This window comes from Fonsecaea pedrosoi, assembly GCF_000835455.1.
Source record: "Fonsecaea pedrosoi CBS 271.37 unplaced genomic scaffold supercont1.2, whole genome shotgun sequence".
Lineage (NCBI taxonomy): Eukaryota > Fungi > Ascomycota > Eurotiomycetes > Chaetothyriales > Herpotrichiellaceae > Fonsecaea > Fonsecaea pedrosoi.
This window is the reverse complement of record NW_013550614.1, coordinates 4,998,092-5,012,054: the sequence shown is the minus strand read 5'-3', so window position 1 is coordinate 5,012,054 and position 13,963 is coordinate 4,998,092. Positions and strand designations below refer to the sequence as shown.

Genomic DNA, 13,963 nt, shown 5'->3' with positions numbered 1-13,963 from the left:
CACAGCTACACGCTGCTAGCCAGCGGGGGCGGGCGCAGGCGCAGTTTGTGGAAACTTTTCAGAGCGCCACTGGTCCTAGTTTTTGTCACTTTGGTCGGCGTCTGGCTGATGATGCGGATCCTTTGGCGACGAGGAAGTATGCCTGCCAATCTGTCGCTTTATCCTGACGCCGAATTGATCAGAGGCAATGTCACTGTCCCTTTTCATCCCCGCGATCGCCTTTTCAGCCCTCCACTCAGCACTCGAGGCCGCGATATCGTCGACAGAGACGGCAAGCGAATCAAGCTCGTCTCAGTGAACTGGTACGGAGCCAGTGACATATACATGGTGCCCGGTGGCTTGGACATACAGAACCGAACCAAGATTTCTCGTACCATTCGGGAGTTGGGATTCAACAGCGTCCGGCTGCCGTATGCCGACGAGATCGTGCGCAAGAATCCCGTTGTTGAAGCTGAACTTTTGACAGCCAACCAAGACCTTGTTGGGTTGCGCGCTCTGGATGTCTATGCTGCTGTTGTCCGCACCCTGACCGAGACAGGTCTGGCTGTAATCATCAACAACCATATCACGCAGGCAAGATGGTGCTGTGATGGGTATCCGTGTGACATGGGATGGTCGAACAGTGACCTTGGACCTTTATGTCCTATCCGGCAGACCGAGGAAGACTGGATTCAAGATCTCATAACCGTGATGGAACCCCATATCGACAATCCTCTGGTGGTTGGCGTGGACCTGCGTAATGAGGTCCGTGGGTTTGCAGGCAGATTCCTGTGGGACTCCTGGGCATCCGCTGCCGAACACGCAGCAGAACGACTCCACCGACTTGAACCCAGATGGTTGATGATAGTGGAGGGCGTGCAGTCCGCCAACGACATCAGGGGTGCTCGAGATCGGCCCATTCGCCTGACGCAGCAGAACAGGTTGGTATACTCATCTCATGTGTATGGATGGTCAGGTTGGGGATCCTTGGTGCCTTACTGGTACCGCACGTACAAGTCCTTCGCCGAAGACATGGACAAGAACTGGGAGTACCTCCGTGAGACAGATACCGCTCCTGTCTGGGTGGGTGAGATCGGGGCTCCCAATTCCCCGTCAAGACGAGACTACCATTACTGGAAGAATCTCATGAAGTATTTGAGAAAGTGTGACGCCGATTTCGCCTACTGGGCAATCAATCCGCGCAAGCCGAAGAGTGATGCCACGGAGACGTATGGACTTTTGCAGGATGACTGGGAAACACCAGTCTACGACTACAGGCTGTTGGATATGGCTGCGCTGAGGCAGAAATAGGTGTGGTCTGTAAAGAACCAAGAATAGAGGCGATTGACTGAAGCCAAGTCCTTTATCACCTCCGATGTCATCTCAGGTACCAAGTACAATATATCAATCTCGCCATTGTAGATGGCAAATAGCTCTTTCGGGAGCTTCGGATGAAAGACGGATCAATATTGTTGCGCTGCCGCTATCGTTATCACTTGCTTCAGACTGCGGAGAAGACGTTGCTCCGTCCTCCGTGCATGAGATCAACGCTATCACACCTGGCTCTCTATCATGGGATGTCGGGGGTGACCTCAGTCTCTGGTATCCAGCGATGTAGATGAAAGGACAAGTTTTGCAGATTACTTCCTCTCCTCTACACTTTGCATAGGGCGAGTTCTTCTCGCTGTTCGTGGCGATGTCCAAGTCCGAGCTTGACCCTCTGCTGCCCCAGAACGAACCGGCGCCGGAGATCCAAGGCTACGGCTTTTCCAAGTACAGGGGATATGAGGGCATACAACTCGAGGATGAACACAAGTCGTCTCTAAGACAATGGAATGAAGAGTACCAACCCAACGAGGCGTACAGAGATTATTTGGGTGAAAGCGAGGAAGATGATGAAGCGCAGTCACTGTCGGTCGAATCCACCAAAGCGGCACTGAACAAGATTGCCTCGATTTTCTGCGTCGTGGTCTTCTTCGCCCTCGTCATAGCCTTCCTGAATCCCGATACTGGTGACCGGTGGCCCATCCCGACTCCAAGACCCGTGCCTGTGCCAAAACCCGACCAAACGATCGAGGAACGTGCGCTGGCCATCCTCACCCACACACCCTTGATTGACGGCCACAATGACCTCGCGATCTTCATCCGCGGGGCCTACAAAAACAAATTACACACCAAGGACTTCCGGGACAAGTTTGAGAATGGAGACATGGAGTTGAACGTCGACCTGCCACGGCTGCGGAAAGGACGAGTGGGCGGTGCATTTTGGAGCGCCTTTGTCGTGTGTCCGGAGAATGCCAGCGAGGATTTCTCAGACGAGCAGTATTCCAGTGCCGTAGCGCACACATTATCCCAGATCGACTTGATCCGTCGATTGCAGGGAGAATATACCGGCAATTTCACGTCGGCGACTTCGCCACTGGATGTGGCATTGTCGAATTTCCACAGCACGAGACGGTTGATATCTCCAATTAGTATCGAGGGCCTGCACCAGATCCCGCAATCTGCCCCGTTGTCCACGTTACGGTTGTACTACGCGCTGGGCGTGCGAGCGGCGACGCTCACCTGGAATTGTCACAATGCATTTGCGGATGCTGCGTTGATTTCATCGCGAAACGGCACGACAGTGGCACGTTACCATCGTGGAGGATTGACCTCGGCCGGCCGCGACGTGGTCCGCGAGATGAACCGTCTTGGGATGCTTGTCGACATCTCGCACACTTCATACTGGACGCAGAAGGCTGTGTTGAGCAACCAAAGTTCCGCAGCGCCCGTCATATACTCTCACTCCTCAGCTTTCGCGCTGTGTCCACACCCTCGGAATGTTCACGACGACATTCTGGACCTGGTCAAGGAGACCCAATCTCTGGTGATGATCAATTTCAGTCCCGGGTTCATCTCATGCTTGCCACCAGCAAACGAGAGCGTGTTGCCCGAGTTTTACGAGCAGAACAATACCTTGCATCAAGTGGCGAGACATGTCATGTATGTGGGCGAGAAGATTGGATATGATTATGTCGGGTTGGGCAGTGATTTTGACGGGATGGGCGAGCTGACTCCGAGAGGGTTGGAAGGGGTTGATAAGTATCCTGATCTGATTGCAGAGCTACTGCGGTTGGGTGTCAGCGATGAAGATGCCGCGAAGGTGGCCGGGGCAAACCTCATTAGAGTATGGAAGGCTGTGGAGCGAGTTGCAAGACGACTACAGCAGCAGACTCTGGAGGGCGAGGACGAAGTGAGCGGGTGGTAGGCTCGCCCGGCTCAAGTCGACACGAATAGGGAAGGGGAACGAGACATGGCACGCTTATGAGATCAGGCCCTACGCGCACAAGTCGGATGCTCACAAAGAAACCAGGAACCCTTGATAAGACCCCAGCCCCAAAAACAGAGAAAGGACTAAAAGCCATTGCAAGGCCATGGCCATGGGTGATTTGCGAATTCGAACCCTATGACCATGAGCAGGTCAGAGACCCAGCAAAAAAGGAAAACATGACTCTCTCTGGCGAGGAATTGCTATATTGCGTAAATTAGTGACCCGTTCTCTCCCATATTTCTTTTTTGTCAGGGGATTTCGACAGTACTTACAACCTCGGCCACCGGCGTGACAAGCCGGTATTCTACCACTAAACTACCAGAGACGCTGTGAGAGGGGTTACCTCTGAATTGTGGGAGAAATATGCGAAATTACAATTAATGAATGTTTTTGATCTCAAGAATGGAAAATAATAACATAAACGGGTGGGTGCGTGGGTGCGTGGGTGCGTGCATCGTGGTGGTGACGATGGTGGTGGTGGAGCCGGATGCGGAAATCAGCTAGGTGGGTAGGGATATCATAACGAGGTGGGAATCCTGAGTCAGCATCCAATCAGGATCCGAGGGTGTCCGTGGAGGTGGGATGCGAGAGAAGAGTGCACTCGAGATCAGAGGTAGGTAGGGTAGAGTAGAGTAGAGTAGAGTCCATAGGTCCATCCAGTTACCTGCTGGGGACTTGCGGCATGGCTCGAGCGTGATGCTTTTGGTTGTGATAGATATCTGAAGAAGGGAGTGAAGGGTGGCTGGGGGACATGGCGATTGGGTGCTCTGTACCTCGTAGATTGATGGTACTGTACACCACGATACATATCCCTGACCTGGGAAGTTAGGTTCTCCTGGTATCCGAGTTTCTCAGGCCAGCTTGGTCGGCCTGAACCTGGACATTGATTCTCATCTCAGATGCCACGAGGGAGTCGGAGAGCTTGGAAACGAGGTTAGGTTGGGTTGGTGGTAATGTCCCGAGTAGTAATTGGTGGGAGAAGCTTCGCCCCAAGGCTTGTCTAGATACGAGGTATACCTGCTCGCTGAGGTAACTCTGTAATATTGGATGTCGTATATTGTATATCTTATACTTGTAGACACTATACGGGAGATGGTATATCACTGCATATGGCGAAGGAGTCCTCAAATATGTTTACGAATGTAAAACTGAACAAAGACTGCGAGATCTAAACCTGGTGACCCATTCTCATTGTTCCAGAGCCATAAGAATGTACAACACTCAGTGGCGAACCGGTGGATTTTGTAGAGATCTATATCTCTTTGGGCAAGGCGATCTCGTATTATTCACAACCGCGCCTTGGCTTCCTCGGGCGGAATGATGCTCACGGGTTTGAACGGCACGGCGAGATGGTAAAACACCTGGTCCCACCGATCGTTTCCGAACCAGTCCCTCCGCTGGCCCTGCGAGTTGACGGCGACAATCCAGGGGGCCCCAAACGCCCCGGCCCCCATGGTCAGGTCGATGACCCGTTGCTTGTTCTCCGGAGACACGGCCTTCTTCATGATCTCCCGGATCTCCTCTTCGGGGAAGATACCTTCCAACGCTTTGACGATCCCTTCGGGTTTCGAGATGTTGATGCCCTTGCTCCAGTACGCGGTGCTGAAGGCGGGAAATGTGGCTTCGAACTTCTCCGGTGGGTAGTGGTCTTTGACCCATGTCGCCACACGGACTGCCTACTCACTCACGCGGTTAAGGGGTGGTTGCAATCCCTTTTTGGAGGGTGGGTAGAACTTACAAATAGAGAGAGGATGGGGAATTCCTTGGGGCGGACGACCTTGAGGCCGAGCAGCTCCCCAGTCAATTCCGAGTCTTGCTTTGCAAAGGCCTCCTTGGCTTTCGGGGTTGGGCTGAAAGGGTTGCCCGCGCCATCACGAGCGGCACCCAGGAAGAAAGGGATTATGTCGACAGAAACCCCGTATGCATTCAGGAGAGGCCGGTAGCGGATCGCATTGGTGAAGCCGAACCACGAGTAAGGAGATACTGGCGACAACGGGTGAGCTCTGGACAAAATGGCGAGTTGGTCCGGTGTCAGACATACCACAATCCACATAGATGGTCAGCTTTCCTCCTTCGGGACCCATCTTTCCACGCTGTTCCTCCCCGCAAGAAGTATTCTAATGTGATACGTAGGGGGACAGTGGTGTCCAATGAACGGATAGGAATGACACTAGAAACGCCGCGCGGGTGATTGGTTCGCTACCGCAGTCTCGAGGCTTGTCCTTTGTCGCGACAATATCGTGATAATGATCGATGATTTCTGATCAATCCATGCCACTCGGCAGAGCCAGAAGGGTTTGATTTAAGGAGCAGAGAAGGTTGTCAGATTCTGTCAGAGAGTAGGTAAAGGGAGGTTGGATCCTGGAGGAATTGATAGAAGAGACCATGGGGAAAGCCGAGGCTCCGCGGAGAGTCGCCACGACTGGCACGACTAATCAACAAATGTCGACACATACATACAACCACAGACAGTCAGCCTTCTCGATCCCTCTCTGAAGTCTCCTTCTTTCCTTTATTGTGGTGTGCTCTCGAAGCTCGGCTCTTCTGATACGCACGCAGAGCTTTTCTAATCCTCTCGAGACGACATGCGACAGCAATGGCGGTTGGCTTTGGCCGAGCAGGCAAACCAGGAGACGATGGCCTGGGCCTAGCCATAACCTGCATAGCAAAGTGATAGAGTTATGTATTGTATTGCAGGCAAGTTGTATGGAGGTAAGTCAGGTCATTACCAGAACACCATAATGTGGAGCAGAAGTATTGTGACTAGGCAAACAGGAATCAAGTCCGTCATACATTGATTGGATGTAGTTATGTATGTACCTCGTATGGACAGTCCATGGTTTTTCTCTTCCTGCCTGCCTGTCACCAACTATAGAAGCATGACACGACCTAGCCAAGGTATCATGGACCAAGCTTTGATTTGCCTCTGGTCATGAAATTACACTGAGAGCAATAACAAAATCCTTTGGAGTCCATTGTCGATTTCCATACCGAGAACGCCGTATGCTAGGAAAAAAAGAAGAAAAGGTCCGAAATGATGGCGATATTTTGACACAATTTTTTTTTCAATTCTTCCCACGTAACTCTACCCTCACAGCTTCGAAAACATATTCTCCTTCTGTGGCCGGGCGTCCAGCTCGTGGGTCCAGGCACTCCGCGGCTGCGTGTGCAGGAACCAGTACGTCTGGGCCAGATCGGCCGGCTTGACCAGGTGGCCGTCGACGTCGTCGAGCTTCTCGCCCTGGCCCGTGCGCTGCCACTGGCGCCGCGACCACTCGCCGATCAGTTTGCCGTCGACGGGGCTGTCGACGATAATGTGCGCGGCGTGGATCCCCTGCGCCTGGTACTCGCGCGTGATGATCTGGCACAGCGACCGTAGCCCGAACTTGCCCGGCGAGAAGCTGGCGAGGCCCGGGTTGCCGCGCAGGGCCCCCGTGGCCCCCGTAAACAGGATCGTGCCTCTGCCCGCGGCGAGCATGTCCGGGAGCACGCACTTGGTCGCCCAGAAGGCCCCGAACAGGTTGATCTTGGTGAAGTTTTCGAATTCCTCCGACGACGTGTCGAGGATGCTGCGCCCGTTGACCCGTCGCGCCCCGGCGTTGTAGACCAGCACCGCCACGGGGCCCAGCTCGTCGCGGATCCGCTGGAAGCTCGACAGCACCGAGGACTCCTGTCGCAGGTCCGTGATGTAGTAACGCGCCAATCCCTTGCCGTGGTCCGCGTCGATGCCCTGCGCCATTTTCTGTAGCTTGTCCTCAGTGCGTGCGAGTAGCGCCACGCAGAAGCCTTCAGCGACGAAGCGGCGAGCCACTGCTTCGCCGATGCCTGGGCCAGCGCCCACCACGGCGATGACGGGTTTCTTTTGCGCGTTCAGGGACATGGTGTGAAGTGATGGGTTGCTGGAGAAGTATTACTGCTGTGCTGGAATGATAGATAGAGGTGACAATCTTTTGTTTTCTTTTTCCCGGAGCTGAGACTGACTTTGTGTCAAGGTCAATGGCAAAACCCGAAGTGTGGGGGTGAACCGGATTAGAAGGAAGTTGATTTCAAGTGATCAAGTACAAAGGCATATTTTAAGGAAGAAACATGTCGTTGAAATGTCATCAATCCAAAGGATTTGGTGGTGTCGAGGTCGAGGTCGAGGTTGGGGCAAGGAATAAGTAATCACGAGCCTCGGCCTTCAAACAAACACCGTGGCCATCCGTGGGGGCCATACACATGATATAGTTCTGAGAAGATGCATATGGATGCCTCGAATCGGTATACATGCTGATTTTATCATCAGGGTAGTAAGCAGCAAATATCAATTTTGTCGTGCTTCGTACGTAGGACTACTTTGCTACTAGGTTGGGCTTCGTGTGAGACTCTACCATGGAGCACGAGAGCTGGGGTGGAGGCATTGAGAGTATGGAGATCTACCAAGACAAGAATCTATTCAGTATGCTAGTGTATGATGCTGTGAACGATGTGTCTAACTGGTGATTGGTGATTGCTCGCTCTCTTCCCTTTCTATAGAACAGTGTCTATCACGCGGTTCCCCTCGACCAGACTATAACTTGCTCCTGGAAGGTTGTTGCCGACTTGGGATCGACCTCGAAAGGTTGGATAAGACCTCCTCAGCCTCTCGTTCAATACGTGTAATGAGTTCGGCACACGTGGGAATGTCGTGGATCAAGCCCATCACTTGCCCAGCGTACCACACCTACAACAAGTTAGCAACAATTTCCTCTCAAGGTTGCGAGGAGCAGTGAAGACATACCCCGTGTTGAATGTCACCACCAGTAAGCACCTCTCGCCCTCGGGCACCGCTCACCACTGGAGCGACTTCAGCGAACTCTCCAGTCTTGCTCGTGGACTCGATTTCAATCGTCTTGGCCGTCATTTGGTTGCTATACATGCGGCTAGTGTTCTTCCACCGCCTCAGAATGAGCGTCGTCTGGTGTTCATCGCTTTTCACAATTGCTTGCTTGACGTTCAGGTGGATAGGTGCCTCAACCGTGCACATGAATCGAGTGCCCATGTTGATGCCCGCGGCGCCCAGACTGAGAGCTGCCATCAGGCCGTAACCATCTGCAAACCCGCCGGACGCGATGAACGGCGTGTCTCCAAGTTCCTGGCGAGCGCGACTGTTCAAGATCAGGGACGCGATGTCAGATTCTCCGACGTGGCCGGCGCATTCGAAACCGTCAATAGACAAGATGTCCACACCAAGTCGGATGGCCGCTTTGGCGTGTCTGATTGTCGTGGCTTTGTGGATCACGATGATACCAGCCTCCTTCAACTTCTTTATGACGGGGCCTGGGCTGTTGCCGGCCGTCTCGACAATCTTGACACCCTCATCGATGATTGCCTGGGTGAATGCTGGATAGTCGGGAGGATTGAGCGCGGGCAATAAAGTGATGTTGACGCCAAAAGGGTTCGGCGTCAACGACCGCGTCTTTCTGATCTCCTGTCGAAGGTGCTCTGGGTCAGGCTGCGTCAAGGCGTTGATGATCCCAAGTCCGCCGGCATTACTGACAGCGGCGGCGAGCTCTGCGTATGCTACCCATTGAAGACCACCTTGGACCACGGGAACCCTGATACCCAACTTACGCGTCAGGGGTGTGTTGAAAGCCATGATTTCAGTCTAGAGGCAGAAGAGTCCGATGAGTTTCTGGAGAGTGTGTGGGAATAGACCACACAGTTCTCTCCGCCCTCCACTGGCAATCTGTCCCAAACTCACAACCATAGCCCATATATTGTAATCAACCAGCGGGTCAATCTGGTGCATTTTGACCTTGTCCGAGGTACATCGTACTCAACAAACATCTGCGGCGCTGCCGTCAAAAACATGTGATACTACGGCAGTAAGCGTTCGTGCGTAAGACCATCAAAAGCCCCGTCAAGCATGGTGTCCAGATTGGGGCAATGTGTCGAGGGTTGTCCGTGGGTACCTGATTATTAAATGAGACACAGGGAGAGGTGAGATTGGTGTCTGAGAACTAAACCTCTTCTGCGACAAGTGTATCACTAATATATAAACCCAGATCCTAGCATCTGCCGAGGCGGATCCCCTATGTAAGCCACCGGCCAGACCTGAATTTTGTTAGAGCCCAAGCATTTCAGCTTCTGAAAACACCCGAGCCTTGGTCGAGAGGTTGCCACACGGGGTCAATCTTCCACCATGAGCCTCGAAATCTCCAGGGAGGAGGTGGCGCAGAACAACACCACCGACAGCTTGTGGTGTATCATCGACTCCAAGGTCTATGACTTGACCGACTTTGCCGACGCACATCCTGGTGGCTCGACTGTGTTCCAGCAAGTTGGAGGGCTTGATGCCACCGTCGACTTCTTCAATCTGCACAGGCTAGAAGTCCTCCAGAAATATGAGAAGTCACTATGCATAGGCACGGTGAAGGGCGAGACGCCACAGGTCATATATCCCCAGCCCGGGGATCTCAGCCTGGTGCCTTATGGAGAACCGACCTGGCTGTCACCACAATTCAAGAGTTCCTATTTCAAGGAGAGCCATCGGCGGCTGCAGCGGGCTATGCGAGTATGGGTTGAGACAGTCCTGGCCCCTGAGGCGCAAGAAAAGGAGAGCAGCGGAGCCAGGATATCCGACGCTACCATCGTGGAGATGGGGTATGTGTCGCATATGTCCCTAGTTTCTACCAAGATCTAATCGTGATGTTGCTCAGACGCCTTGGAATCAACGCTATGCGCATGGGGCCCGGGCCTCATCTCAAGGGTTTGACTTTGATGAATGGAGCAGTGACGCCAGAGGAATTCGACTATTTCCACGAGATGGTGATCAATCACGAGCTCTGTCGAACTGGGGGTCGGGCTTTCAACGATGGTAACTTGGGTGGCATGGTCATCAGCCTGCCGGCTGTATTGTATCATGCAAAACCCAATATTCGAAAGCGAGTTGCTGAAGAGTGCTTGTCAGGCAACAAGAAGATCTGTCTGGCCATATCTGAGGCGTTTGCTGGGTCAGACGTGGCTGGTATAAAGACCACTGCTGTCAAGAGCCCTGACGGTACACACTACATCGTCAACGGTAAGCCAACGTCTGTTGTTTGCATGTTTCCTCTGACACCTGGGATCAGGTACCAAGAAATGGATCACCAACGGCGTCTTCTGTGACTATTTCGTCACCGGCGTCAAGACCGAAAAGGGGTTCTCTGTGCTGCTTATCGAAAGACAGGAGGGTCTTGAGACCACCCAGATCAAGACAAGCTATTCCTCATCCGCCGGGACAGCATTTATCAAGTTGGACAATGTCAAAGTGCCCGTTGAGAACCTCCTCGGCGTCGAAGACCAGGGATTCAGGGTGATGATGACAAACTTCAACCATGAACGGTGGATGATCACGACATTCAGCATTCGAACAAGCCGGATAATCGTAGAGGATTGTATAAAGTGGGCAAACCAGCGGAGGGTGTTTGGGAAGAAGTTGATCGAGGAGCCGGTGATCAGACAAAAGTATGCGTGCTCTCCCTCTTCTTGCTTTCCACTCCTGCTAATATGCGATTTGCCTCTCAGACTGGCCAAAATGATCGCTTACGCAGAGGCCATCCAAAACTACCTCGAGAATATCACCTACCAAATGTGTAATATGTCCCAGGAAGAACAAAATCGACATTTGGCTGGCCCCATCGGGCTCTTCAAGATGTTTGCCACCCGTGCCGCTCATGAGATCGCCGACGAGGCCGTCAATGTCTTCGGAGGGCGTGGCATCACATCCACCGGCATGGGAAGGAATATCGAAATGTTTCATCGGACGTACAAGTTCGATGCCATTCTTGGAGGGACGGAGGAGATCCTGGGTGATCTTGGTGTAAGACAGGCGATGAAGTACATGCCGAAAGCGATGCTATGACCCTGGCTTCGTATGCTCTTAAGGACTATTGGATGTTCAACGAAGAGGTTCACACGGCCACCTGCAGAGCACCCCAATGCGCTGCGAGTGAAAAGAATTGATTTGCCATTTTGTGACCGTACCTTACTTTCGGAGTTGCGCCGTGGAAATGCGTGACCAGAACAGCGAGGGGATTTGGGAGGTTTCCGACATTCGGCTGATATTTCATCTTGGCCTGGCTGGCATCTAGTCTTCACTCTAGACACAATGTGCCATCATCAGTTGTAATTACTTGTTCCCTAGCAAGCAATGTGTCGAGCCTTGGCAGCCCCTTTTTCAACTCCTCAGCTCCAGCCTCGTCTAGTTTCTCACCAGAGCCAAGTACCTGCTCAGTCTCTCGAGGGATCTATACCTCACCGGCGCATTAAATGGTAAATTCCGGTAATGCTGTGACGATCGACAAAGTAGGTCAAAACTTGACACCTTGGAGTCTAGCAGATGATGAATGTCTGCTCTTCACGGCACTTGGCTGTACTTAGGTGGAGTGACTCTCCGCGCATAACACCATGCAAATAGGCCTCGCCTACAAGTTTGAAATACCCCTCGCGCTGTGTCCGCCGTAGGACGAAAGGCACCGTACCGCCAAAAAGGACGCAGCAGATGTCTCCGGGAGACGTGATCAGTGGTCCCAGACCGAAACGGCCCTTTTCGGTGAACATGAAGCTTCTACCTTCGCATACCAGCTTTATGTCGGTCGCATATTTCTCATAGTCTCCATCGGCGTGATCCCGTGGCATCCACCGAGGGAAGTCGTCCTGGTCTTGCAGCCCCTTCCAAAGCCTGTAGAAGGCGGCAAAGTCTTTGCAGTGCTGGTCAACGTCATCATTGGCGCTTCGGTATCTCGACAACCCAGCACAAAGTGTCAAGCTGAGGGCCGTAACTTTGTCGTCCGCATTGTAAGCTTGGCCATTCACCTCACCAAGGGCTTCAGCCATGATATCATCCAGCAGTCCGTACTGATGTCCAACAGCATGCCTCTCCATTGACAATCTTCCAAGATCCTCTAAATCCCGTTCGGTGAATCGATATGAACGTCTCACAACGTCAACGAGCATGCCTTTAACATGCAAGTCGTCCGCGTTTATCACGAGCTGACTTTCAGATCGCCCAGAAGCATTGTACCAGAAATCTGGGAAGACTCCGAAATTGCATGCTGTAAGCTCCACGTTGTGATAGAAGGGAAGCCAAGAAGGAACCACAAGGCTGCTCCAGGTTTCCTCGCTATGGTCCACTGGAGACAGGACACGAAGGCCATGGCTTCTTATCAGCATCTTTCCGAGCTCAAGATAGACGGCCTCATCGGTTTTGTTGTAGGCTGGTTGGACAATCAGCTTCTCGTCAGATTCAACATGAGCCAGTGGATGGCCTAGAAGGGCGTAAATGTGGTCCTTCTTCCACTGGCACGACAGCCACCGCGAATGGTTCATCAAACCTAGGAAAGTCTGGCTAGGATCCGGAGAGGTTTCTCGCCATTTGGGCGACCAATCCACCCAGTCTGTATGGACGGTCGCGAAAGAAACATTATATCTGAATTCAAGATGTGGTGCACATCTTGTCGTCCATACGGCGAGTCTCATTAAATCGCGGTAATCAAACTCCTCATTCCCGTATAGACAGACCGATTCTCGCGCCAATCCGACTTCTTGAATAACCCATGCTCTACTCCACCATGGCAAGTGATGAAATCTTGATAGAGTTTTCCATCTCGGATCATCAAGCGCAGGATCCTCTGCCAACAGAATGGGCATGTCATGCACGGACTTGTATTTCGAGATCATCGCAGCATACTCCATCACAAGAGAAGAAACGTTTCTTGCATCGCCGTACAGATCGTCCCCGAAATGCACAAGCACTCTTTTCGCACAGCTGTACACTTTACCCATGAAAGCAACTTGATGGCTTCGTTCTTCATCATGCCATTGGTTGATGCTTACAGCGTCGGCCCACAGGATTCGAGATCTGTCTGCGAATCGAACTCTCTTGAAGACTGCATTGAGGCTGATAGTGATAGCGTGAGGTCTCCCATTGCAAAGGACTGAAATTGTTTGAGTAGGGTCGCCCCAAACATAAGAGACAGCCTCGTAGTCAGGATGATGACCTAACTCGGCGATCAGAAGTCGAAGCGAGACAGGATCGTCCCCCACTCCTGGTTGAAGATCTATCAGCCTAACCACCTCGCCTTCGAGGAGCGGTAGATAGAGGGGATGTCTAGCGACTGGTCGAGCCATTAGCCGACGATTGCTCGTCTTTCCTTTAGGGATCAATGTCGACGATCACGGCAATTGAGAATGACAGACTCAATTACCAGAAGCAAAGCATCCTGGACAAACTCCGGGTTTGGATCGAAGCAGAGGCTCCTGGAAGATCGTGCAACTATCCAGATTAATTCGTATTCCACTTGCGCTGCCATTGTTCCACGTCTCAGTCGGATGCCTAACCGCTCTCAGAGTCCTCGCCAGTCGCAGATAATCAATAGGCGAGAGGTGTCCCCCTGTGTTTGCGCGGTGAGTTTCATCTTCCACTCGGCGGGCACGCAGTTCCTGTCTCCTATCGCAGTTAGCAATCAGCTCTCGTGAACGGTCGAATCAGACTTCGTCCTAAAGTCTCCTACAGCTCCCACGGGCAAAGGGCAGGCGTATATTGTCAGGGTTTACTGCATGATGACAATAGTGTGAAACTTGCATTGGGTCCGAATAGTTCTCGTTGTGCCTTTAGCGCAGGCGTCGCCAGTGTTTTCCCCTTATCGATAAGAAAGCGCGGGTGGTGCG

The 13,963-nt window shown here is 52.5% G+C and overlaps 7 protein-coding genes across 7 annotated transcripts; 3 read left to right on the top strand and 4 right to left on the bottom strand.

Annotated features, from left to right (window-relative positions):
* Positions 1 to 138: 138 nt before the first annotated feature.
* On the top strand, positions 139 to 1,290 carry Z517_03795 (uncharacterized protein; the record flags this gene model as incomplete). Its single annotated transcript, XM_013432899.1, has 1 exon — positions 139 to 1,290. The coding sequence occupies one exon, from the start codon at positions 139 to 141 to the stop codon at positions 1,288 to 1,290; it is 1,152 nt and encodes a 383-aa protein (XP_013288353.1).
* A 385-nt stretch (positions 1,291 to 1,675) lies between these two features.
* On the top strand, positions 1,676 to 3,229 carry Z517_03794 (uncharacterized protein; the record flags this gene model as incomplete). Its single annotated transcript, XM_013432898.1, has 1 exon — positions 1,676 to 3,229. The coding sequence occupies one exon, from the start codon at positions 1,676 to 1,678 to the stop codon at positions 3,227 to 3,229; it is 1,554 nt and encodes a 517-aa protein (XP_013288352.1).
* Positions 3,230 to 4,578: 1,349 nt separating this feature from the next.
* Z517_03793 (uncharacterized protein) lies at positions 4,579 to 5,376 on the bottom strand (the record flags this gene model as incomplete). Its single annotated transcript, XM_013432897.1, has 3 exons — positions 4,579 to 4,968; positions 5,031 to 5,275; positions 5,334 to 5,376. The coding sequence occupies 3 exons, from the start codon at positions 5,374 to 5,376 to the stop codon at positions 4,579 to 4,581; spliced, it is 678 nt and encodes a 225-aa protein (XP_013288351.1).
* Positions 5,377 to 6,383: 1,007 nt separating this feature from the next.
* Positions 6,384 to 7,172, bottom strand: Z517_03792 (uncharacterized protein; the record flags this gene model as incomplete). Its single annotated transcript, XM_013432896.1, has 1 exon — positions 6,384 to 7,172. The coding sequence occupies one exon, from the start codon at positions 7,170 to 7,172 to the stop codon at positions 6,384 to 6,386; it is 789 nt and encodes a 262-aa protein (XP_013288350.1).
* Positions 7,173 to 7,841: 669 nt separating this feature from the next.
* Z517_03791 (uncharacterized protein) lies at positions 7,842 to 8,909 on the bottom strand (the record flags this gene model as incomplete). The annotated part of the gene is made up of 2 exons (XM_013432895.1): positions 7,842 to 7,994; positions 8,052 to 8,909. 2 exons carry the CDS (start codon positions 8,907 to 8,909, stop codon positions 7,842 to 7,844), a joined length of 1,011 nt encoding a protein of 336 aa, XP_013288349.1.
* A 546-nt stretch (positions 8,910 to 9,455) lies between these two features.
* On the top strand, positions 9,456 to 11,156 carry Z517_03790 (uncharacterized protein; the record flags this gene model as incomplete). Its single annotated transcript, XM_013432894.1, has 4 exons — positions 9,456 to 9,916; positions 9,973 to 10,334; positions 10,384 to 10,759; positions 10,820 to 11,156. 4 exons carry the CDS (start codon positions 9,456 to 9,458, stop codon positions 11,154 to 11,156), a joined length of 1,536 nt encoding a protein of 511 aa, XP_013288348.1.
* Positions 11,157 to 11,626: 470 nt separating this feature from the next.
* Z517_03789 (uncharacterized protein) lies at positions 11,627 to 13,423 on the bottom strand (the record flags this gene model as incomplete). Its single annotated transcript, XM_013432893.1, has 1 exon — positions 11,627 to 13,423. One exon carries the CDS (start codon positions 13,421 to 13,423, stop codon positions 11,627 to 11,629), a length of 1,797 nt encoding a protein of 598 aa, XP_013288347.1.
* Positions 13,424 to 13,963: the final 540 nt, after the last annotated feature.